The 26,117-nt window shown below is 41.7% G+C and overlaps 1 protein-coding gene across 2 annotated transcripts in view; it reads right to left on the minus strand.

Moving 5' to 3' along the window:
- Positions 1–3,318: 3,318 nt before the first annotated feature.
- Positions 3,319–26,117, minus strand: part of Tmod3 (tropomodulin 3) — a 60,360-nt gene continuing 37,561 nt past the window's right edge. For both annotated transcript variants that reach the window (XM_087561197.1, NM_001011997.1), the window contains 7 exon segments: positions 17,728–17,850; positions 16,453–16,542; positions 14,810–14,940; positions 13,608–13,715; positions 10,941–11,084; positions 8,979–9,123; positions 3,319–3,825 (listed from right to left, as the gene is read on the minus strand). In XM_087561197.1, the coding sequence (XP_087417323.1) occupies positions 3,791–3,825; positions 8,979–9,123; positions 10,941–11,084; positions 13,608–13,715; positions 14,810–14,940; positions 16,453–16,542; positions 17,728–17,850 (776 nt within the window). In that variant the 3' untranslated portion in view covers positions 3,319–3,790.

The raw sequence follows: 26,117 nt of genomic DNA on the forward strand, positions 1-26,117 counted from the left end.
AAGACTAAGAGCGGACACTAGAGCATGCAGGCTGGAAACCTCCACAGGAAGCCAGACTGACTGACTAGTGTTGGCACTCGGGCATTCTGAGATGTGCAGGGTGGTCTGGTCTGCACAACCAGCTGCCTTGACCCTGCATGGACTCAACTGTTTTCCTAATAACCAAAGTTGAGACATCGGAATCATTAGGAGTTATCGTCATTTTGTTTATTCAGTTGAGAACATATTCTAGGAATAAAACAAGATAGCAAGAAAACTCCTTGCCCCTGTGAAAATTGTACCGGGCTCTCTGGATTACAGGTTGTAAATACACAAACTGAGGTTTAAAAAGATGCACGCACACCATGTGCATACATACACATACAAATAATACTTTAAAAAAGTACTGATAATTTGTTTTAGAACTTGTCTGAATATATAAACTGTAATAGCGGGAAGATTTTTATAGGATTTGCTATAAACACCAGCAAAACACCAGTTTTTGTCAAAACACTGGATTTGTCAAAACACCGACAACGTAGAAAAAGGGCTAGTCTTGCTGGGTGAGGGGTCACCCCGAGGGTGTGAACTCGTATCAGTTACGGTCTACTTTCACCTGGCCTTCAAAGTGGGGTCCCAGGTCCAGTTCTATTAAGGAAATGTTATAAATGTTCATTATAAAATCTACAGTGTTCAGTTTTTGTTATTTGTCTCTCTCTCTGTGTGTGTGTGTGTGTGTGTGTGTGTGTGTGTGTGTGTGTGTACCTGCTTCTCTGCTGTGCACCATGTGTGCAGGTGTCCACAGAGACCAGAAGAGGGCATTATATCTGGAACTGGAGTTACCAGAGGAAGGGAGCTGTCTGCTGTGGGTGCTGGGAACCGAACCTGGGACCTGTGCAAGAGCAGCCGGTGCTCTGCTGTTTGTTTTTTTCAAGACAGGGTTTCTCTGTGTAGCTCTGGCTGTCCTAGAACTTGCTCCATAGACCAGTCTAGCCTCGAACTCAAGAGACCTGCCTGCTCCTGCCTCCTGAGTACTGGGTGCAGCCAGTTCTCTTAATGATGGAGACATCTCCCAGCCCCACGCTTGATTTTTACAGGGAGGCACTCACGGAACCAATGATAGTGCAGTAAAGTAAACATGACACAACTGAAGCGACCTATGGAGCGGATGGAGAAGACAGCTCTGCTCACGTTCAGGTCCCAGATGCTGCACCCGTACCTGGCAGCAAGAGCAGTTGTCTCTCAGATGCCCACAGGTTCCTTTCTCTTGGGTACCACATCTTCAGGTGATGCTGTTCTAAGCGAAGCTGTCCGGGAGGAGGGCAGCCAGACACTGTGAGGCTCCAAGCTGGCAGTGGCTGTACTTCCAGATGAGCTATCACTCATCTGCTGGGAGGTGACAGTGGCTCCTGACTTTATACAGAAAAAGTAAGCTAGCCCTGGGAACCATGAGGTTTTATGAAGCTTAATATAACTTTCTATTTTAGTGGCAATAAAGGTTAAAGATAATGTGGCATACAACTAATATTTTATTAAGACATTTTTCTTTTATAACTTTATTATATCACCTTTATAAAGAAAACACACTAAGGGATTATCAGTTGTAAAACAATTGTTAAAGTTCTATTTACTTGTAACTGTTCAGGAGGGTAACCCTTGGAAAGGACACAGCCAATTTCATTGGTGAAAACATGCAACTTAAGGATATGAAAACCCTTTTTGAAATGATCAACTGCTAATATGTTTAACATTAAATGTTTATTTGGTCTTTGAAATGACAGGCACCCTAAGAAAATGCATTTTACGCATTTTTTAAACTTATAGTAGATTTTAGTATAAGTGTATAGCACCAAAGTCTATTTTTAAGGCATTAATATTAGCTGCTAATGGTGAATTGAATGTATACAATTTCATGTAGACCCACTAAAAAGTGTAATTTGAGACAAATATGTATATACAGTCTTATAAAATGGGCAGTTTAAGGCTTTTTAAGTGGGCAATTTAAAAATGTGAAGACTATTCTCTTAGATAATCATTTAACTTGACATAATAAAACTGAGGGTTTAGAAAATCTCTGGTTTAAATTGAAAACTGTTGTAAAGTCCTAATTATTTACCATGTCATAAAAATCTCCGTGGAATTTAAAATACTGTTGCTAAAAAAGAGGTGCCAGACTTAAAGATCAAGTTGATTTTTCTTTTTTTTTTTTCTTTTTTTTCGGAGCTGGGGACCGAACCCAGGGCCTTGCGCTTGCTAGGCAAGTGCTCTACCACTGAGCTAAATCCCCAACCCCTTAAAGATCAAGGTGAACACTGCTCTCCCTTATGGCTCTTGAAAGACCTCTACTCAGTCAGATGGGTCACGCCTAAGCTGCTCATGAAGTATTTTCTTCAGTTGTATAATGTATTAGGCCAGCACGTTGGTATAAGCAAACGCCGTTCATGCTTCCCCAGCCTTCTTCTCTCTACTGTCTGTGGCTGTGCCTCTGCTACTCCTGTAGGAGCTGCGTGGGGCAGAGCATAGATACAAACCCAAATCCTCTAGCAGGGCCTCAGTGGTAGCCTCACCCACCCCATTCTCGTCACTGTAGCACTCGGGTGATAAAGATAACCTATGCTGTAGAAATTATTTTTTATTATATGGACTTTAAAAGTACAAGATGAAAGGAAACATCTACTAAAGTTGGGTGTCTGAAGAATAGCCGTCTGTGATTGGCTGAACACTGTGGAGCGGGGATCAAGGCAATGCTGTACTGCAGCTGTGCTTCTTACAGCAGCGCTTCTCACCACACAAGTGTGCTCTTTTCTTTTCCTGACAGAGGTCCTCAGTAGCCCAGGCTAACCCGGAGGTTCCTATGTAGTTCAGGCGGGCTTTGAACATTTGGCAATATTCCTTTCTTAGCTTCCCGAGTGCTAAGATTCTAGGAGTGAGCCACCATAGCTAGCTCACGACTGACACTGCTCCTCAGTGTAATGGCCATTTTGCGAATTTCTCAGGCTTGAACTCTCCTACATCTAACAGCACCTTTCTTTTTTCTCTCTCTTTTACTCTAAATAACTGAGTGTTGGCCAAGAGCCTTTTTATGGGGAAAATAACCTCTATTCTGATGCTTTTTAACCATTAGCATTTACAAAAATGTAATGCCCACAGCAAGGAGAAATACTTATAACTATATTTTTGACAAGGTATGTGGTGGAGGAGAACAAGGACTATTGGAAAGAAACAAACACACACAACCAGCCCCCCCGTGTAGCTGAGAACCGCCACACAGATGGCTGTTCTGTCTTGTGGAGGCCTGCTTTGGCTTATGCAGGTAGATATAGTGGATTCTGAGTCATCTTTTAACATTCCAACATTTTATTTCCCTAATAAGGAATAAGTAAACGTTTGCCTAATTCATGGATTTTAAAAAGGAAACCACCATGTGCCTGACCATAAATGTGTAAGGAACAACATTAGTCTTGAGTTAGCAACGTCCCTTTTGATTTAAAAGATTGGTCCCCAAGATGTTCATTCAAATTATTCTTACATACACGACTTCTGAAACTTTCTACAACTGCATTTTTACCTAAAAATCATTACAAACCATTCAATTAAACTGGTTTCAGTAGAAATGATACAAATACAAAACACTACCTACTACTGATTTTACAAATCAAATATAATACTGTAAGCTAGGAAAATAATGCATATAGTTAAAAAAAGATTTCCAGTCTTTTCCCTTCCACCCAGGAAATGTTTACATCTGCTGCCACACGCATGAGCCTCTGTGATCTGCAGTCTTCTAGCGGTTACCCCTCGCTGGGCACGCTTACTGCTGGTCTCCCTCAATCCGCCTCTTGCGCACTGTGGGGGAAAAAGTCTGTTATTAATCCATGGTTTATTATAAGATGTTAACATGCTTGTAACAAGTTTCTGTATAAAACAGTTACAATCTCAATGAACTGAGTGCTTCTCACTCATACGGTCGCTAATAGAATGCTCAGTCACCTGCCATTGTCATTTACTTGAAAATCAAGAGGCTTCAAATTAGAGCTATGTATACACCTTACAATACTGCTGGCTAGAAACCAGAGTGTTCAGCACTCAGCTTTCAAGTCATTTGCTTATAGAAAAAAAACCACACATCTAAGATTACAGAAGTAATCAATTAGTTCAATAATATTTGCAATGACACCAGCAAGCTGTGCTTAAGAAGTTATATTAGGGGGGTTGGGGATTTAGCTCAGTGGTAGAGCGCTTGCCTAGGAAGCGCAAGGCCCTGGGTTCGGTCCCCAGCTCCGAAAAAAAGAACAAAAAAAAAAAAAAAAGAAAAAAAAAAAAGAAGTTATATTAGGGGGCTGAAGAGATGGCTCAATGTTCTCTCAGAGGACATGGGTTCGATTCCCAGTACCCACATGGCAGTTCACAACTGTCTGTAATTCTAGTTCCAGTGGATCTGACACCTGTTTCTAGTCTGTGCAGGCACTAGGCACACACATGGTGCAAAGACATAAACACAGGCAAAACAACAAATCATGAAATAAAATTTAAAGTTTTATTAAAACTATTTGCATGTTCCCTGGTTAGATATATTTCCTTACATTGAAGGAATCTATAAAAATACTTCCAACATTTTTAAATGTAATAACTGACTTGCAATTGCTTTCCAAATTTCCCTTCTCTTTATAAAGTTTCCTTCTGGGCACTAAATGCTGGCTGCTCAAAGTGGCTAGCCAGCTGTGCTCACACATGATGACGCTCAGCCCCTTCATGGACTGGTGACATTAAGCCACTGCTGAGCTCACTAGTGGCAGGAAAGGTCCTGAGCTGCAGGAACATGCTATCTGTGACTGTCAGTCACCAAGGGCAATTACCAAGCACTCCATTTCAGTGCTCCACTACACCTGAGCACTATTCAAGAGGCTGGAACACCAAGTGGCAGAGTCAGCGGGCACACAACCACAGCTCTGTCACTCTGTGCAGTGGTAATCAGCCTCTCTGGGTCTTTCTCAACTTTCCTCTGTAGCAGGAGAACAATGGTATCTAAAGCTCACGGCCACAGTTACAGGCATAACCTGCTTCACGGAGCAGCGCTGAGAACAAAAGTGCTTAGTACCGAGAGCTCACCTTCAGCCACCACCTCGGATGACACGCTGGCTCTCAGGCACTGGTGAGCCATCTTTTTAGTGAGAAAAGCCAATTTGGCTACCACAGAGGATGTGCACTCTTGGTTTTGGAACTTTGTACTCAGATTTTCTGATTCAAGAGGATTGGCTATTGATTCCCCACTTCTCTTTCGGATATAAGTCACAAGTCACTGCCTCCTTCTTTAGCTAAAACTGGCTGTTGGAGGAGCTGGTCACGACAGCAAGTTCCTGAAGCTGAGGAGCCTACCTGCCACTAGTGAGCTCCTGAGTGGTTTGATGTCACCAGTCTGTGAAAGGGCTGAGAGTCATCAGGGATCTTGTTTGCTCTGTACCCAGCTAGAGTAATGGCGGCTCCCAGGCTATTCCGACTACTGACTGCTGGGACCAGACATTCGCTGCTGTGTACAAGAACTGTCCAGTCACCGGCTGGGTAGAGTCAGAGACTGAAGGCCAAGGACACATCTCTGTGAGCTGTACTCACCTACTCAAGCCTCTCTGACTAACCTGTGGGAAGAGCTAACGTTTCCAGAGTCTACTGAAAAGTTAAGGGAGAAAACAGCCAAGGAGGCCTGAAACAAAAACACAAATACACCCCAAAAAGGAAACACCAGGCAATTCTTAGGGGAGGGCAGACCATTTCAGATGTTAAAATGCATGCTGTAAAAAATGTTACAAAGTGTTACAGATAGGATCTACAAGAAAGAACAGCAAACAAAAACCCTCAGGAAGCTATTATGCAGTTCGCTAGCCCACAGGTAACAAGCTTGAGTCAAAGTTGAAGTGCGTATTATATGTGTCCCATACAACCTCTTTTCTGTTAGAGCTGTGACACGTCTTAGCTGGAGAGATGGCGAGTAGGCAGAAGTTTTTCAATGGATAGCTAAGAGCAAGAAAACAACGAGAAGATATTATAACAGTGAGAACAGAGACCTGATGGAGTCCCATTTGAGAGCTGAAGAAGTTACTTGCCCAGGAGACTGTCAGTTTTGAGTCCTGTCAGGCTGCTGGGATCTATGTGTTAGAAAGCAGGGTCCCCAGGCTCTGTATCTATAGACAGAGTCACAGTGCATCTAAAGACAACGAATATGGAGCAGATCTGAGGCAGCTGTTATATGCACAGGGCAAAGAAGGGCAAAGGGCAGAGAGCAGAGGGCAGAGCACCACTTTTGATTATTCTTTGTTACTTGGTATCCTTCTTATCTACCTTGTCCAATTTATTACCATAAATAAATTTTGTTTTAAAAAAATTTTTTTTTCTTCTTCCGGAGCTGAGGACCAAATCCAGGGCCTTGCGCTTGCCAGGCAGGCGCTCTCCCACTGAGCTAAATCCCCAACCCATAAATACAATTTTTTATCTTTCATGGTAGTCAATTGTTAGTAAGTCTTACTAACCTCACTTTCAGTCTCTAACAAAAGTTATGTTTTCTTTTAAAGAGTTGTGTTAATCATAGCTTACATTAGCTCTCAAATGCCTCCAACATAAAACATTGAAAAAACAAGTTCTTTGTCATGGGTTTTAGTGTCTATTAACTCCAGCTCAGGTTCCCCACCCACCTACTTCATGTTCACACATGTACACAATGCATTCTGATTATCCTCACCCCGCCCTTCTTGTCTCTCTCCTCCAAACGCGTGCATGGCGAGTGTATCACAGACCTGCCTGCTTTCACATTCAAGCCACTGCACATGCACCCTTAGGAATGTCCTTATTTTCACCTTACATGTGGGGCTTGTGTCTGTAATTCTAGTTTGCATCAGAATGGAATGCCAGTGGACTCTAGAGAATTCCCAGCAGAAAGTTTGGGCTTCTCAATTCTGCTTTGTGACGGATACACCTTCTTCCACATGGCCTTCCTGTCCTCACAGTGCCCTGCTATGGACAGCCACCTCTGCTTAATGTTCCAGAGGCAGCCCAGGAAGTCATCTATTTCTGTTCTCATCCACAAGATCTCGAAGGCTCTAACAGATGTGCCTAGAAAAGGACTGGGTGACAACTGTGGCATCTGCCGCAGTTGGTTGGCATATATAAGGCACAGTTGTTACCTGGTGTCCTTATCTACCAGGTTCAGTTTCTTTCCATGAATAAAATTCTTGATCCTTCACAGTAGTCAGTTGTTAGTAAGTCTTACTCACTAACTGCTGAGACCTTGCAAAGAGTGACTTCCCTGCTGCGATGTTTATGGGTTGCAATTATGTTCCTGTGGGTATCATCTACCTGTGACAGAGATAACTAGGGGTGATATATATTGGTTGTGTTTGGGGATTTAAGGTAGTTTTAGAGGAGAGGTAAATGGAAGATCCATTTATTATTTTCAGATGATATAGTTAACAGAAAACTGTAACTGAATAAAAATAAAATTCTCCTGCCTTATTCACATCCTCCCTCCCTCCCTTTCTTTTCCCCTACCCCCTTCTTCTTTTCGATTTTTGCTAGAGGTTAAATCTAAAACCTTGAACATGCTAGGCAAGCGCTCTATCCCTGAAGTATATTCATTTTTACTAAATACCTCCTATGATCTAGATATGATTTTGAACATGGCTCTTGACAGCAACATGGTCCCTATGCCCCAAATAAACTGGTTTAGCTAGCATGCTGGCCCATGTTGGTGATATCCAAACACTCTGCAGGTGGAGACAGGATGAGCACCAGGAGTTTGAGGCAAGCCTGAGCTATAATAGCACGACCCTGCTCAAAAACAAAACTTATTTGGAGACAGACATTTTAAATGAACTATAACTAACTTATAAAATAAAAGGCAATTTTAAAAGCATGACAAATGTGGTAAGTAGAAATATATATATGGCACATGTGTTTAAGATATGGATTAATGTCAGAACACAGAAACCCAAATACCTCCTAATACCCAGAGAAATAAGCTATTTCAGTGAGGAACTGCCCACAACAGAATTAGAATCCCTGTTGAGGGTCAATATGTCCAAGCCCCACCCTTTTCTAAATCTGAATCTCTAAGGGAAGGAAAGTTCTCAGCTATTTACAAAGTTCAGCCCAGATGTAAGAAACACTGCTCTGAACAGCAAAGTCAACTTTGCAGGAGTGAACCAACACCGAGACAGGTTGGATGACTGAAAGCTACATCTAGAATCAAGAGCACAGAAAAGGGATGTTTTCTCTTTTGAAAAAAGTGGCTACACTGTCTATGGGCAACTGTCACAGAGAGGAAATTAAACAATACTGCTCACTGCTCATGGAATGTGGACTAAAGGAACAAGCTACAGCAATGTCAGTGCAAACACAGCTGAAGCTTAGAGGAACCACACTGCTTGGAAACACTGCCCTGTTGGGGGCTTATTCTTCCTCCTGGAATGAGTCCTATAAACATTTTAGTGGTAAATAGCATAACTTCAAAGGAGAGTCACTTTCTGGAAACACAGAGAAACAAAATCATGAACACCTTATTTATACCTCATCCCAGGCTGCAGGACTCATTTCAGTCAGTGAGACAAGACTCGGTGGTAAAAGGGATTGAGCAGGCGGGTGCAGCAGGAAGGCCCGGCCCCACGTCAGGGAGGCGGGGAGTCAAACTTGCTCTGTACTTCATAATCTAAAGCTAAATTTCTCTTGGGTCTGCTTGACAACGGGCCACGTGCTTTCTGGTGGGGATGAACTTTGTTTCAAAGCACAAGGACTGAGAGCCAAGGATGGAAAGCCCCACTTAGCTATCACGTGTTTGTCACAGAAGTTGTTAACACATGAAGACCACTACAACCTGGCTTGGCTCTGACCCCCGGTATAAAGGACCCAGCAGTATTGGACACTGAAGACAGGCACCCTTTCTATGTTAAAACGTATGTCTAAAATCAGCTTGGTGTTGTATTTGGAACTATGACTCAGTATTGCACACATCTTACCTAAGTCATTGTTCTTTGTTATAGCATTGGCTGCCCTGGTTCGGGGTCCCTGCTGCGTGAACTGGTATCCAAGTTTAAGGATATTTGTGTTTTCCTCGAGCATCTTGGCCATTTCTAATTCTACAGAGGTGCCCAACTGCTGTCTCTGTAAGAATAAAAAATAAAGAATAATATTAATAAACCAGATCAAAACATGTTTTAGGTAATTAAGATTCTCAGTCCCATACTGATTGTTAATCTCGAGTTTTCCCAACTTCCACAACATATACAAAACCCACATTTTAAAAGTTCAGTAGACACCAAAAACGCATATAGAAATGAAAATGTATGGCTCCCATGAGAGCACCTCACACCCTCAAGGATGGGTAGACTGAAGAAGACAGAAAGGGCTGAGGAAACAGCCCAGCAGGCAGTGCTGCTGAATACCTACGAAGCTCTGGCTTCAATCCCAGCACCTCATAGACCAGGTGTGGTGGTGCACACCTGTGAGCCCAGCACTGGGGGCCGACAGCAGAAATTTAAGGTCATCCTCTTATACAGAGAAGGTGGAGGCTACCCTGGGCTACATAAGACTCTGTCTCAACCTTGGTCCCAACAAACTAACCAAAGGAGAAGAGGGATAAGCATCAGGCATGATAGTGTGCACTTAGAGTTCCAGGTCCTGGGTAGGCTGAGGTGGGAGGAATGCTTGATCCTAGATCAAGAACAGTCTGGGCAATACAACCTGGCCCTTCATTTGTTTTGTTTGTTTAAGTAGTTACCAAGTATGTAGAAAAGTGGACCCTTGGTAATTGCTTGAAATACAGAATTATACTCTCCAGCAATTCTACTTGTAGGTATAAGGTCTAAGAAATAAACATGTATGTTCATAAAAAATTTATATGTGAAGATTCATGAGAACATTATTTTTCTTAATTTTTTTGATTTTTAAAAAATTTCATGCATATGAGTATATGTGTCTTACTGATACGTATGTATGTATGTATGTATGTGTGTGTATGTATGTATGTATGTATGTATGTGCACCATGTTTATGTCTGATGTCCATGAAGGTCAGAAAAAAATTAGAGCTACCACTTAGCTACTAGAGCAACAGGGCTCTTAACTGCTGAGTCATCTCTCCAGCTCCATGGCATTATTTTAATGGTCCCCAAATAGAAACTACATGTATATACTGGAGTTTTGACATGTACTACAATATGGATAAGCATCTAGGACTTTATCACAAACATACTGAGTTACCTCTCAGGTTTAGATATAACCACCAAATCTTTTCTCTTCCTAGTCTACAAATTTATTTTGAAGGACTCGGAATCATTTGCCAAATATCATTTCAAACAACTGAAGTTACCATGTATGTATGTATGTATGTATGTATGTATGTATGTGCGCATGGGCACGTGGTTGCAGGTGCATCGCCAGTATGCATGTGTGGCGGCCAGGGGCTGACACTGACGACTGTTCTCTGCCATTCCCCACCTTATTTCTCACTGAAGTTGAAGTTCATTGTTTTGGCTGGGCTGGCAGGCCAGTGAGCCTGTGGGATCCATCTGTCTCTGCTTCTCCAGAGATGGGGTTAAACATACACCGTGTGGCATCCTGCTTTTCTGTGGGTGCTGGATCCAAACTCAGGCCCACATGATTATGCATCAAGAACGTCACCACTGAGCCATTTCCCTGTCCCCAAAGCTATTTTTCAAATAAAAAATTAAAAGTTGCTCTATATTGAAATATTCCTAGCATGTATATTTCCCCCCTTTAAAAAGTCTACCTGGGAGACTGGTGAGAGGGCTCAGCAGCTAAGAACACTTGCTGCTCTCCTGGAGGACCCAGGTCCAGGTCCAGCCCCCACATCAGGTGGCTCAGAACCATGTTTTACTCCAGTCCAGGAACCCAACGCTTCTAATCTCCAGATGCAGTGGGGCTACAGTTTCCCCCAAACTGCTACAGTAGAACACAAACCTGATTGTCAATCTTGAGCTCTGATAGGGTCTCATTATCTTTCAAAGCATCAATCAGTGCTAAAACCCCAGTGCCTGTGATGAAGTTGGACTCCATATTTAAGCTCTTCAAAGTTTTGTTCACTTTCAGCATATCTGCAAAAGCCTAGAAATTAAAATATTTGGAGATTAAAATTTGATAGCACCATTTTTTTCACTGCATGTTCCATAAGTAAATCATGAGTTTAACCTTCTCAAGTTTCTCTTTACACTGGTCCAGTTTTATACATCACTGCTCAGGTCTCTCGTGTATTTTCTTATCCCATGTATAGTACCGCCCACAATCCTTACATTATTGGGTCACATGTAACTTCCTGGTGCTGACATTCAAGAGGTGGCTCAATGAGAGGCAATTGCAATAGCCCAGGAAAGAGAAGTCTGCTTGGACCAGGCCAGGAGTAACAAAAATGTGAGGACTGGGGGTTGGGGATTTAGCTCAGTGGTAGAGCGCTTGCCTAGCAAGCGCAAGGCCCTGGGTTCGGTCCCCAGCTCCGAAAAAAAGAAAAAAAAATGTGAGGACTGGTTGAGACTGAAAGTATCCTCCTCTTTCTGCCTTTTGACCCTTCCTTTGTGGTCATGGCTGGCCTGGCACTAGGAGATCAGTCTGCCTCTGCTTCCCACGTGCTGGGATTAAAGGCATGCACCAGCACCGTGGTTAGAGACAGGGTGTCACATATCCTAAGCTAGCCCTGTGAGTCCCAGGCTGGGATGGCCTTGAACTTCCTTTTTGGCTCTACTTCCTGAATTCTAGGTATTATAAGTATATGTTGGAATCATAGGTATGTGCCACAACGTTCAGTTTGTGTGGTGCTGGGGATAAGTCCAGGGCTTCATCTACTAACTGAGCTACATCTCTAGCCTTCTCTATGCCCTTTTAAGAAAGGTTTTGCAGTGTTGCCCCCAGCTGGCCTGGAACAGAGACAGCTTGCTTCTACTTCCAGACTGCTGAAATTAAAGGTATACACCAATGCACCCAGGTGCAGGCAGTTAAACAATACACAATGATTGTATCTATGTGTGTGTTTTCGATGTGTGTGGATGCACGTGTATTATGGTGCACACGTGGAGGTCAGGGGAAAACGCTGGAGTTGGTTCTCTTTCTCCCTTTATGTGAGTTCTGAGGACTGAACTAAAGTTGTCAGGCCAGCGGATTCATCTCACCAGCCTCTGTGTGTGTGTGTGTGTGTGTGTGTCTGTCTGTCTGTCTGTCTGTCTGTGTTTATTTTTTATTTTTATTTTTTTGGCTAAGATCTCACCATGTGGCCCAGACTGGCCTGGCACTTGCTATATAGAGCAGGCTGGAGATAAACTTATGGCAGTCCTCTTACTTCTGTCTCCTTGAAAGCAAGGATTACCTGTGTGAGCCAGCATGCCTATCCTAGATTCTAAAACTCTTTGGAGACAGGAATGAATACATGCTCTGAGGTTGTAAGAAAGGGAAGTTTAGGGTGACTGTTTGCCTGTCTACCAAGGAAAGTAGACTGACACTGCCATGTAGGAGAAGGTGAGGAAAGGAAGTGTGGGGCAGGTCTGGAAGTCAGTCGTGTCTGTTAGACATCCTGGCACAGCACTTAGTAGGCAGAGTTAAGAGTTAAGAACAGGAGGGGCTGGGGATTTAGCTCAGTGGTAGAGCGCTTACCTAGGAAGCGCAAGGCCCTGGGTTCGGTCCCCAGCTCCGGAAAAAAAAAAGAACAAAAAAAAAAAAAAAAAAAAAAAAAAAGAACAGGGATAAGGGGCTGGAGAGATGGCTCAGTGGTTAAGAGTGCCGACTGCTCTTCCAGAGGTCCTGAGTTCAATTCCCAGCAACCACATGGTGGCTCACAACCATCTGTAAAGAGATCCGATGCCCTCTTCTGGTGTGTCTGAAGACAGCTACAGTGAACTTATATATAATAAATGAATAAATCTTTAAAAAAATAGTTTACAAAAACAAACAAACAAACAAACAAACAAACAAACAAAAAAACGGATAAAAGGGGACAAGAGCGCCAGAGTCGTCAGCAGGCACTGAAATCAGCTTGCCCGGCAGTAGCCAAGGTGAAAAGCAGAACACCCTGGATCACTGCAACACTCAGAGCCTGGGGAAGGATCTGGGTGGGAACCTGGGAACTAGTGAAGTTGGAGGACTGATAAATTGATATATATAATATATACATATTATATTACTATTATATAATATATAGTTATATGTGTATGTTATATGTATATAGTTATAATATATAAATATATAAATTAGGGCCAATAATATGGCTCAGTGGGTGGGGCACTGGTTGTGGACCCTGACAACCCCAATTGCATCTCAGGGACCCACATGGTGGAAGGAAAGAACTGTTACAAGTTGTCCTCTGGCCTCCCCATACACACTGTAATACATCTGCACACGCGCACACACGCACACACCCCAAATAAGTAACTGGATAGAGGACTGTGACAGGAAGTCACGGTTTAAGTGGGTGCAGTGGTTTAGAGCTATAATCACAATACTCAGAAGTAGAGGCAGGAGGAGGAGGGAGTTCAAGACCATCTTCCATCACACAGAGTCTTGGACTCACAAGACAGATTGGTTTACTCTCACTGCAGCACACAGGCTGTAGGCACCAACGACTGACATCAATCACCGCATACTCACAGCAGCCACGGGGTCATTGCTCCTGGTGGCTGCAAGACTGAAATGCTTCACATGTGTGTTGGTTTCCAAAGTCTTCGCAAAATCTTTTAGAGTTGGAATTGGGATATTCTTGAAAGACAAGAAATGTGAAACACCTTCACATTTTGGTTTATGAGAAGTTGAATCCATCAATCAAATACATTCATACTTACTGTTTGCTTTAAAATATATTCAGGAAGCATACAAATAAATAGTCTGGTCTACACAGAGTTCTAGGCTAGTCAGGACTACATAGAGAGAGCCTGCCTCAAAACAAACAAACCAGCAGTAATAATAATCTGGAAGAAAAAAAAACCCCCAAAAAACCAGTAAGAAAGCCAACGTCTAAGCATTTGGTCAAGAGAAAGAAAAACTTACATTTTTCAAAGACATCACGGGTGCAGCTACTTTACACATAACCATTCTAAACGGGAAGCAATCCACGTTGACTAAGTAACTCGTGAGTAAAAGCAAGAATGACTCTGCAGTGGAAAAGGACCAGCTAGTGAAACCTACCCAAAGTGGGCGAGTCTCAAATGCACTCTGCCAAAGGCCAAACTCAAAAGGCAGCAAACCTGACCCCATTTAGCAGGCTGGAGGCAGCAGAGCGAGTTAGCTGTCAGGGTGGAGAGAGGAACAGAGGGGGCTGAAGAGTGTCTAATGGGACAGTGGCCTTTACATTCGTTGTACAACTCAGGATACCTTCAGAAACTTGATTAAAACAAAAATCGAAAGGCTAAAGTTCTTAGAAGTAGGCAGTATTTTGCTGGGCAGTGGTGGCTCATGCTTTCAATCCCAGCACTCAGGAGACAGGCAGGTGGATCTCTGAGCTGAGGACAGTCTGGTCTACAGAGTGAGTTCTAGGACAGCCAGGGCTACACAGAAGGACCCTGTCTTAAACAAACAAACGAACCCACAAAAAAGTGGGTAGTAGTTTAAAAATTAATTTACTGTGTGTAGGACTTACATTTTTATGATAAATTTTTTAAATACTTTCTGTAACACTGAATTTCTAAACTTTGAGGGAATCTATGTTCAAATACCATTAGTATGGTTTACCTTAAAGCAAGGAGTTAACACTACATACCAGAAACACAATGTCATTGGCCTGGGTTCCACTGACTCATGGCAAACACTGTGTTGATGTTGATACATATGTATAGTGCATGTTTTAACATACTTACTTTTATATTATTCAAATTAACTTCAACAAGACAGGCATCGTTCTCCCTAATTCTCTTTAAACTCTCTTCAACGTTGGTTGGATTTGGTGGCTCATCAAACACTGGAAGAATCTTTTCCCCTTTAACCACATCTGCAGGAACAGACGGAAAGAGCAAGGGCTGACTGAGACAGCTGAGACTGAGAGGAGAAACATCCGCTCGCTCGCTCGCTCGGTCGTCTCTCCCCGCCCCGCAGAACTGCTGAAAGACCCTTGATATGTTGTAGTTACTTATGTCACCAGATGAACGTTACTGAGTACAGAAAAGCTGCGGGGAGGGAGGCTGCCAAGGTTAGCAGTGTTAATGAAACAGCTGAAGGCAGGTAGTAATACCTGATGTTTTCTTCTTTCTCACAAACGGATATTTCTGAAAATAAAAAGTTAAAAACCAAGGGAAAATACAGAACACTATAAAAGGGATAAGTATACAAATGTTTGAATGAAATAAGTCTGCAAACCCTCACGGCTGACTTTATGTGACACCAAGGCTCACTGTCACTCTAAACCTGCAGCTCCTTCAGAGGACATTAACAAGAACAATACCTCTTTCATTGGAGTGTTACGGGAGAATAATTGACACCTGACAGACTGTATAGGGAAGTCCATAGTAAATTAAAAACAAAAAAGAAAGAAACCAACCCTAGGAATGGTGTTATTATTAAAAAATTAAGTTGAATGCTGGGGAGATGGGTCAGCAGTTAAAAGCACTAGCTCTTCTTGCAGAGGACCTGGGTTTGATTCCCAGCACCCACGCAGTGGCTCACAACCATCTCCAGCCCTAGGGAATCCAACATTCTCTTCTGGCCACCATGGGTACACTGACATACATACAGACAGAACAGCCATAAAAACCCATAAAATGTAAACAATATTAATTAAAGTTCTTAGAAATTAAATTATAATAAATACTTAAATTTTACTAAAAAGACAATTGATGTATAATGCGTATACATTTGTATGTAAATTTTAAATGGGCCAGAATTATGAAACAAGATAACTGGTTAACAGCTGAGGGGGGTGGTAGGCTACATAATGCTTCTGAATAAAGACATTTACTTCTTTTTTAAAAAATTATTTGTGAGTGCATAAATGTGCACATGTGTGCCTGTGTAGATTGCATGCATTCAGGAGCCTATTGGGGCCAGAAAAGGGCACCAGATCCCTTGAAACTTGAGTTACAGGTGGTTGTGAATACCATGTAGGTGCTGGGAACAAAATGCTGGTCCTCTTAACTGTTGAGCCATCTCTCCAGCTCTGAGACATGTACTCTGCAGTGTGTATACTTATGACATATGCTACAATATATTTACCTTGAGAATTTAAAAATGTCCTACATTTAAAAAAAGAAACCCTGTTAGAATTTCCATGGGTTCCTTAAAAACTAGCATCGCTACCACCACCTGGCTCAGGAAGCACTCTTAATTTTGGGATTACAAACATGACTCACAACATGTAAACACATTTTATATTTTTAATGGCTTTCTGTGATAGCAATATCAAACTTAAATTTTAAGCTTACACGCATATATAATATTTGAATATTATACAGGAGGAAGTAAAATATTTGACGGAGGATTAGAATTCACAGGCATTTTAGTTACTCACTCGGAAAATGTTCTTGGTCGTCACCGTTACTACTTCCCAGCACGTCACAGAACTGTGTGTCTGCAATCAGGCTGTGCATCCCAAGAATTGCTGCAGAGACAGAAGAGAGTGAGCTTTCCACTTCTACTTGCTCTAAGCCTTTTCATCTTTACTTTTTTTTTTTAAATGTCTCAGGCAGGCCTCTAACTCCTAGGCTGAAGCCTTCCATGTAGCTGTGGCTATAGGTGTGAGCCTAGCACCCAGTTTGCAAACAAAAATTTTGAATATTTTAACATTCTCCAGACATTTTCCTACTAAACTAAAAATGGACTTGACATCCCCAAACAGGAGGGAGAGGTGGGGTATGTTTCAAGTCACCAACACCTCTCATTTATTTTCACCAATACCCTTCTTATTTCCTAGTGTCTTTGAAGTTAGATTACAGCATGAGGCAGGCTGACCTTAAAGGAAAACCTGTGCTTGGCTCCATCTGAGCCAAGAGAGGGAAGTGAAAAGACGCACTTGCTGTTTGCTGTCTGGGTTTGTTAGGAACACAGCACTTTACAAAGACAGTGAAGGTTGGGCATGGTAGCCCATGGACTACAGTAAGTGTTAAGTTCTTTCACTAAAAATCAGGCAGCAGCATTCTCAGAAGCATTCAAATTCTTTGATGTGCTCTCTGAGGAAGCTTCCATTTACAAAGCCCCAGTGCTCTGCTCCATACAGAATACGCCACCTTCTGGAGTTGTGACAACACATGCCTTTGCCACGGTCCACGGTCCTTCCCAAGAACCTTCACTCTACTTCCCAACATGCCAGTTCTTAGTTACCAGGTGTGAGGGTCTTCCCACATGTCATGTTTTCTACCCAGGAAAGTGTGTATTTGTACAGTAAATGGGAAGAGTGTTTTAGGTAGGAAACTGGCCATGGGGACACAGAAGTCTGCCATGTTCCTTGTCATTCAGTGAAGTTGGGGAAGTGCCTACAGCTCCTGATGTCTATTTACTCTCCATAAAGCGGGGCAGAAGGTAACCCTGAAGGCTGTTCCCAGTGCTCAGACTGGGCAGGCTCACAGCTGACGGAACAGCTTCAGTTGTTGTTAGGAAGACTAAAATACAGCAACATAGGAATATCATCAAATAAATCTTATCGCTATAAAATGTCACCATAGAGAGTATGTAGAGGACTCCAACCATCAGATTTATTGTACAAAGCAGGCATTTGTCAGACAGGCCCTGCACTGCTTGCCCTATGCCACCATCATTCGAAATCCCCCACCCCCATCTCGGGAGATACCTGCAAGGTCACACAGTTCTGTGTCTGAAGCGCTTGTCAAGGCTTCTTCTAACTCTGGATCAAGGGATATAGTTTCTTCTGTAAAAGTCTGCACTGGCTTCTGCTTGGGGATAAAAATTTTCCCTGAAAAACAGAAGCATTTGTTATTCATCACTACTGCCACTGAGTCACTGCCACCTTTCTCCCCTTACACACACCAGCTGAGGCACGAGCAGCTGAAAAAGATGAGCAGGCCAGCAGGTCAGTCAGCACCTGTAGCAATACACTGGGCTTCACACACTAAAAAAGCAAAATAACTGAAGATCTTCCCATCTGTGAAAACAAAAATGCCTACTTTTGTTTTCTGTTCTGAGATAGAATTTCACTATGTGGCTCAGGCTGGCCTTCAACTTTTACGTGACCTAGACTGGTCTTGAACTCATAATCCTTTCACTTCAGCCTCTTGAGTGCACAATGCCCAGTTGTTTTGTGGAGCAATTATGAGCTTTTTTACAAATTCTGACTCAATATTTAAATGAAGCTGGCTGAGTAACCATGGAAGCACTTGAGAAACCAAGGGAGGAGGACTGGGTACTTGAAGCAGAATGGCAGTGAGTTCCAAACCAAACACACACATACACACACATGTACACACATACACGAACACACACACACACACACACACACACACACACACACACACACACACACACCCACACACCCTAGAAAATTTATAAAAATTAAAAAGGCATCCAATTTCTTATTATTAAGCTACAAATTGTTATGGTCACTTGAGGACCAGCAGATATAATCCCAGAAACTTAAGTTCTAACTGCAGGGAGATTTCTCTATGTCCCAAGTGATGTCCTAAAACTTGACAACTATTCCTCTGAAGCAAGGACATTAGCTAGCTGTGAAGTAGGTAGATGCAGGTAGATTAGAAGTTCAAGGTTATCCTGAGCTTATGAGAGCCTGTCTCAAAGAAAAAAATGGAAACTAAGTTATTTCATGACTCTGCTAAAAGCTCCCCATCTCTTTATATATGCTGCTGTGTACTTTCCATTAGATTCTTTGGTTATGTTTAATAATTAAAGATTTATTATTATTCTTGATTCTTTTCTTTGTTTGAGACAAAGTCTCTCTTTGTACCCCTGGCTATCGTGCCATGTAGACTAGGCTGGCCTTTAACGCACAGAGATCTACTTGCCTCTGCCTCTTGAGTGCTGAACCATTTTGAGAACATATCAGGAGCTTCCTTCCTGTCAAGGTCTGAGAGTTGGACCCTGGGATTTGGAGGATCTGCTTACTTTCCTGTGACCTCCGCCCCTGACATACAGCCCTGACTAAAACTCTCTAGGTTACAGGGTAGCTGTTTCCCACCTCCCACACCCTGCACTTTGTACCCTGGAGGATAATGTGACCCTTGCTTACCTCATCTGCTTTCCATTCAATGGCAGGAGGATGGCCTGGGAAAAGTCGTAGCTCTGCTGCCTTCCCCAGTCTCCCAGCTGACAGGCAAGCCTTGGGGACTTTTCCTCTCCAGTTCCTCTGTACTAGGAGTACCATTCCCAGCACTAAAGACAGACTGTCTGTCTCTACTGCTGCACTGTATCCAATACTACAGCTGTGGTTATCTGATTAAAAGTTCAGCTATATTTCTAGTGCTCAGCAGAAACATCTAGTTTGATGTCTGTGCTAACCAGACTGGCAATACGAGTCAGTTATGGTTCATTCTGTTGTTTTGGTTGTCATGGCTCTGCTTACCTCAAAGTTCCTAGGCAGCAGTCCTGTCTCCCAGTTGGTAATCCAGTCACTATTAGTAACTGGATCATGAGGGCTGTGACCTAATCCCAAGGGAGATCCATGATGGCCATGATGGCCCTGGGATGTGGGGTGGGGGTGAGTAAGGAAACTAGTTACAAGCAAGTTACTAGAGAGGTCTGGGGAGACACCCCGTTTCTGGCCCCTTCTTGGCTGCCATGTGGCAAGCATCTCTGCTCCACAGATGCTCTCACCATGGAGTTCTACTTCACTGTAGGCCCCAAGGTAAAGGAGCTGCTGACTATGTACTGACACTTCCAGGGCAACGAGCAAATATAAACATTTTAAGGACAGTCTCACTGTGTAGCCCTGGGTGGCTTTGATCTCAGATCCTCCTATGTCCCAAGTACAGGAGACTAAAGGTATGTGCTACCACACCAGCCCGCAATTTTCCCTTTAAAAGGATCAAAGTTGTTTTTCTCAGGTCTTTTGTTAAAATGGCAGAAAAATTAACACAGTGAGAATAACAGTTTTTGTAACTGCCTAAATCTGAATTCAAAACCAGGGGTTTTCTGATTCTGACACTGGGTCAATCCAAATTGACTTTGTATTAATGAGGGCATGTTAACCACAGAGCGCCAGTTGAAATTATTGCTTTAAGTCTTAGCTCTAGCTGTGACATACATACCATAGAGCATCTAGTGCAGACAGATCTTGAAGTCTTACCTATAGTAATTAGTCAAGGATTCCTTATTACCGACCATATAATTGTCTTAAAAGATCTTATGCAATCCACCACTCCCCTTGGTCTTTCCAAGAAAGGGTTTCTTTGTGTAGCCCTGGTTGTCTTGGAACTCGATGAATAAACCTCTCCCTGCATCTACTTTGGGAGGGCTGGGATTAAAGGTGTACACCATCATCTTACTTATTAGAAAACTCTTAGCTCTAACAATATAGTTGCAGGATACAAAAATCAATATAAAAAACCAGTAGAACGCGTACACACACACACACACACACACACACACACACACACACCGAACAATGAACTCTCAAGAGAAAGAAAGTAGAAAAAAATATCCCATTCATATTGCACTCCTTCCTCTGCTAAAAAGAACTCTACAAAGAAAACAAAACACTGGAAAAGAAAATCAATGAAGATATTGGATTGGCAGAATTAATTGTTAAAATGACTTTAGTAGCAAAATGAATCACAGATTTAATACAATGCCCATCAAAATCTGGGTGCTATTTTACAGATCAAGGGCACCAAGAACTCATGGAGTCGCAGGTGGCCACATCGATCCTAAGGAGCAAGAACAAAACTGGAGGAGTCACAGACCTCAAGCCGTCCATGCTACAGGAGCTACAGGGACAGAGGCAGCCTGGTAATGAAAAGGAGAGATGGGACAGAACAGAGGAGTGGACTACATCGACAAAGCTGTGGGCGTCTAATCTCTGACGAGGGTGGCCGAAAGCATGCAGTAGAAGGATAGTCCAGTCAACAAAGTGCTGCAAAACTGGGTGTCACCTGCGGCAGAACACAACTAGATCCGTTATCTTTCATGCCATGTAAAAACCAATTAGAAATGGAATAAATACCTTAATTTAAAACCTCAAACTGCTAGAGAAAAAAGAGGAAATACTCTTCAAAACACTGGGGGTATGAAAGAGTGTTCTGAACAGACCCTCAATAGCACAGGAGCCAATCTCAAATATCAACAGAGAGGGGGAGTTGCATGAAACCTAAAGCTTTCTACATAGCATTTAAAACTGCCAATCAACAAACGGGCTAGTGAAATGAACAAGCACTTCTCAGAAGAAAAAATATAAATGGAGTGTTTAACAACCTTAGTCATCAGGGAAGTGCAAATTAAGACTCCTTTATGTGCCTCCCTCCTTTGAGATTTTCAAGGGCAGAATCTATGATCTGGTCATCTCTGTATTCTCACCATCCAACTTGCTGAATAACAACTCGGTAAGCAACCTTTTAGTCCAAATGGCCCCACTTTATACAGCATAATTCAAACATGCTGCTCCAAAGATGAGCTAACTAACTAGAAAGAACTCTATGTATATATGGGTGTTTGCCGGGCCATAGGTCTATGTGCCACGTACGCATGCCTGGTGCCCAGAGGCCAGAAAAGGCCATCAGATCCTCTGAAACTGCTGCTCATAACTACTGAATCATTGTTCCAGCCTCGAAATAAGTTTCCAAACTCTTTAAGCTAGTGCTTCTTCCAACTGGTAGCTTAAAAACTTAACTTTTCCTAGTAGAAGACCTTCCTCCTACAACAACAAAAGCCAGCCTTCATACGGTAGTATGAAAACTGATCTCAACAGTTGAGGGTTCTGGTGATTACATTTTGTTTTTTAGTATTTATTAGTTAAAAAGTATATTTTTTACTAATAGAATACATGTATCTTTTACTATTTATCTTTATGTGTGTGCATGTTAGTGTTATTTACAAGTGTATGCTTGGGGCCCACAGATGCCAGAAGGTGTTGGTTGCCTGGGACTGGATTTACAGTTGTGAGCCATTGTGTGTGTGTTCTGGGAATGAAACTTGTGTCCCAGTAGCAACTGTTCCCTGAGCCACGTCTCAAGCCCTTTAGGTAATTTTTCACTATTTTCACTATTAGGTAAATTTTCACTACTGGTTGATAACTAAAGAGAAATCCAAGTAATTGTGTTCTAAGATCCTCACCGGGGCTGCTATTACAAAGGAAACGGTACACAGGAGGACTGGGATGCACAGGCTCTGGTCGGTCGGAGTATGTGTGGTACAGCAGGCAGGGCTCCCAGTGTTACCACGCTTGCCTGCTGGGCCCAAGCTTGCCTGCGTGCCCTGCTGTTCAGAACTGGTCCTAAGTAGTGAATGCAGAGTAGACTTGGCAACAAGTTTTGAGAAATTCTAATATTTGAGTTGTATCCTGGAGACTCTGGTTTAGTAGCTGGTCTGATGTGTATCTGCATTCCAACGGACAGCAGGCAAGGTTGAGAACCACTGGATTATGGCATTCACTGACTAAACAAAACCATATGAGCTATTTGCCACACAAAACAAAACCATGTACCAAATGCCTTGATTTTGCCATTCTATACTATGCATATATATAAAAAAGTTTGCTGCATATTGTAAATATATATAGTTTTTTATTTTTGTCAATTAAAAATAAAAAGAGAGAAAGAGAAAGAAAGAGAGAGAGAGAAAGAAAGAAAGAAAGAAAGGAAGAAAGAAAGAAAGGAAGAAAGAAAGAAAGGAAGAAAGAAAGAAAGAAAGAAAAGCTGATGTGGCCTTATGTGGGAGGCAGTGGCAAAAGTTCCAGGTCATCCTCAGGTCTAACATGTACTAAGTCTGAGGCCAGCCTGGGCTTAAAGAATGAAACTAGAAAAAAGAAAAAATAAAACCAACCAAATACCAACAGTTGTCCATGTCTTAGAGGGGTTGAAGGAATTTAAAGCATTGTAAAAAGCTAAGGTGTTTATTTTTATAATCCTCACCCACATTTCTTGAGGTACTATTCATATCTGATTTCCCCCACCCACAAACTTCTACTAATGCTCAAAAGTACAAAATAAACCTTAATAGAAAAAAAAAGCCAAAAAATTTTCTGAAGACCTATGGAAATTCTAACACAAATTTTTATCTTTAATTTTTGGAATCAAACTCATTTTATTAATTCTTTGATAAATAGAAAGATGTAGTTACACATTTTTTTTTTTAAGATTTATTTATTTATTATATATAAGTACACTGTAGCTGTCTTCAGATACACCAGAAGAGGGCATCAGATCTCTTTACAGATGGTTGTGAGCCACCATGTGGTTGCTGGGAATTGAACTCATGACCTCTGGAAGAGCAGTCGGGTGCTCTTAACCGCTGAGCCATCTCTCCAGCCCGTAGTTACACATTTTTAAAGACACTAAATATAACAACAATCTTTGGAGGGATAATGATTTTTGATGAATTCACATTTCCTTTCAAGTTTTAAATATAACTTAATGTCTTATTCCTAAATAAATTCAGCTTAAAAATGAGCTGTTGTAAACTTATTAAGAATATTAAAAAGCAGTAGCACATATATCAAAGGTTATTTTTAAATAGCTCAACATGGACTTGGTATCTGTCTTGGCATTCTCTTTATGATAATCTCTCCACATGTAGAAATGTGTTAATAATAAAAAGTAACTAATCCTGTTCTGATGAGAGACGGAAAGGGAGTGGATCCAGATGGGAAGGGAGGTGGAAGGAACTGGGAGGCATGGAGGGAGGGGAACTGTAATCAGGGTATATTACATGAGAAAAGAGTCTATTTTTAATAGAGGGATGGGGTGGGGATTTAGCGCAGCAGGCGCCAGCTTGTCTAACCTGTATGAAGTCAGTGGTTGGACTGTCTGTACCAGAAGGAAAAAAAGAGTAAGAAATAAAAAAGACAATTCCTATTCAACAATAAAAAAGGGATTACTTCATATTTTCTTTGGGGGTACCTTAACACTAGTAAATAATTGAGATTAATTTTATAACCTCAAAGGTATAAATTAGGTAGGATCTAAATTTATTATATGAATACAGAATGTGTAGGATCTTTCCAAATTTATTTTTTGACTTGAGTCCTTTTCAAAATCCCAAATGTTCACTTTACAGGAAGTGACAAGCTAATCTGAAAATTCATATGAGATCTAAGCAAGCCATGATACCTTGAAAAGGATCAATAGCAGAGAACTCACAGTTGACCATTTGAAGATTTAATGCAAACCTACTATAGTTAAGCCAGTATTGCTGGGCAGAAAACAAGCTATTTAGATCAATGGAGTAGAATCTACAAGTAAACTCTTATACTTTTGGCAACTGATTCATTTGCAAGAACACAAGACAATTCAACTGAGACAGTCACACACATAATTCCATGAAGTTAGAGCTCCCCTTCCCATCACAAGCATTAATCCAAAACAAATCAGAAAACTGAATGTAATGGCTCATTAATCACCTGCAATCCCAGCACTTGGAAGACCAAGGCAAGAGGATCCCTGGGAGTTTGGGGGCAGCCTGGGCTATAGCATATAACTGTCTTAAAAAAGCAAAAAACCAAAAGCAACAACAACCGTTTGTATATAATATTCACTGTAGCATATTTATAACTAAAATTCAGAAACAACTCAAATATTGAAGAATAAAATACAATAGAATATGATTCCATTATTAACAGGAGTGAAGGGAGGGCTGGGAATGTGGGTCTGTTGTAGAGTGCACAGGCTTAGAGAGAGGGCAGTCATCAGCTTATATCGTATCAGCCCACTGATGTGAAGTGTCCAGAGCCAGTGAGTAAATCAGAGATTGCCTGTGGCTGTGGAATAGAACCGGGATGTGGTAGATCGATTACAAACAGGGTTTCTATGGGGCATGCCGAAATTGTTCTAAACTAGATTGTGGGGTTGTAATTCTGTGGATATAGACAACATTACTGAATCGTAATGGAGAGATTTTATGGCACAGGAATTTCCTTTTACACAATCTTTATTAGCAAAAGGTGGTTTTTAAAGATTATTTTATACACCGTAGAGATGTGTGTGCGTGTGCATGATGCACTTACAGCCATGTGTATTTGAACACAGCTGCTTCAGAGGCCAGGGGAGGGCATCACATGCTGTAGGGCTGGAGGAACAGGGCCGCTGAGCTGTATGTGCTGAGCCACGTTCCAGCCCCAAATAAAGTTTGTGGGTGTTTGTTTGTTTGTTTGAACTGAGGGGACTGGGTAGCGAGATGGCTTAGTGGAGACGTAAGCGTGATCCTGAGGACCTGCACGGCAGGACAAACCCATCACTCTTGGGTTGTTCTCTCAACCAAGCATGCCACGAGCTGCTCATGTGTGCACATAATGAATGAATAAGCATTCAAAACCAGCAAACACATTTTAACAACCTAAGATGTGTATTTTTTTCTTGAGAGTTTGTATGTAGCATTCTAAAATACAAAAGTAGCAAAAAAGATGACCTCACTGGGCCAGCTTAGTGGCCAGCACCTGCCAAGCCTTGGGCTGCTTCTGCTTCTTGGTCAAAATCAGATGTTTTCTGAAAAATACACAGTAGAAAACTGCTAAAAAAGTTTCTTAAAACTGAAAGTGCCGGTCCAAATATGTGTATTAAATGATATGTCTTAATAATATTTTAAATCTTAGTAACTATGAGACACTGACTAATTTTGGCTTGTGCCCTAAATGCCACAGGGGAACTGAAATGCTTCATCAGGCAGATATCAAGCAGATAAAGGGTGGGTGTATAATTTTTTATCCCAAGCCATTCATTAACAAGTGTATTAGTATCTCCTGTATTATCATCATCTTAATTCTCGCATGCTTTTTAAAAGTCATGATTATTTCTCTACTGAAATTTTGACCTTGGATAAAATAAAAAAAATATATATATATAGCTTTTATTTGTTTGTTTTTTAGACAGTTTCTCTGGGTTGCCTTGCCTGTCCTGGAACTTGTATATATACAAGGCAGGCCTTGAACTATAAAATCTATTTACCTCTGCCTCCCGAGTGCTAGAATTAAAGGCATTCACTATCATATCAGGCTATAAACTTTATATAATGAAGGAACTGATTTATAGTAAATAGAACAAATGTACATTTTTATTATCAATT

Source organism: Rattus norvegicus, chromosome 8 (genome assembly GCF_021556685.1).
Source record: "Rattus norvegicus strain SHRSP/BbbUtx chromosome 8, alternate assembly SHRSP_T2T, whole genome shotgun sequence".
Classification (NCBI taxonomy): Eukaryota; Metazoa; Chordata; class Mammalia; order Rodentia; family Muridae; genus Rattus; species Rattus norvegicus.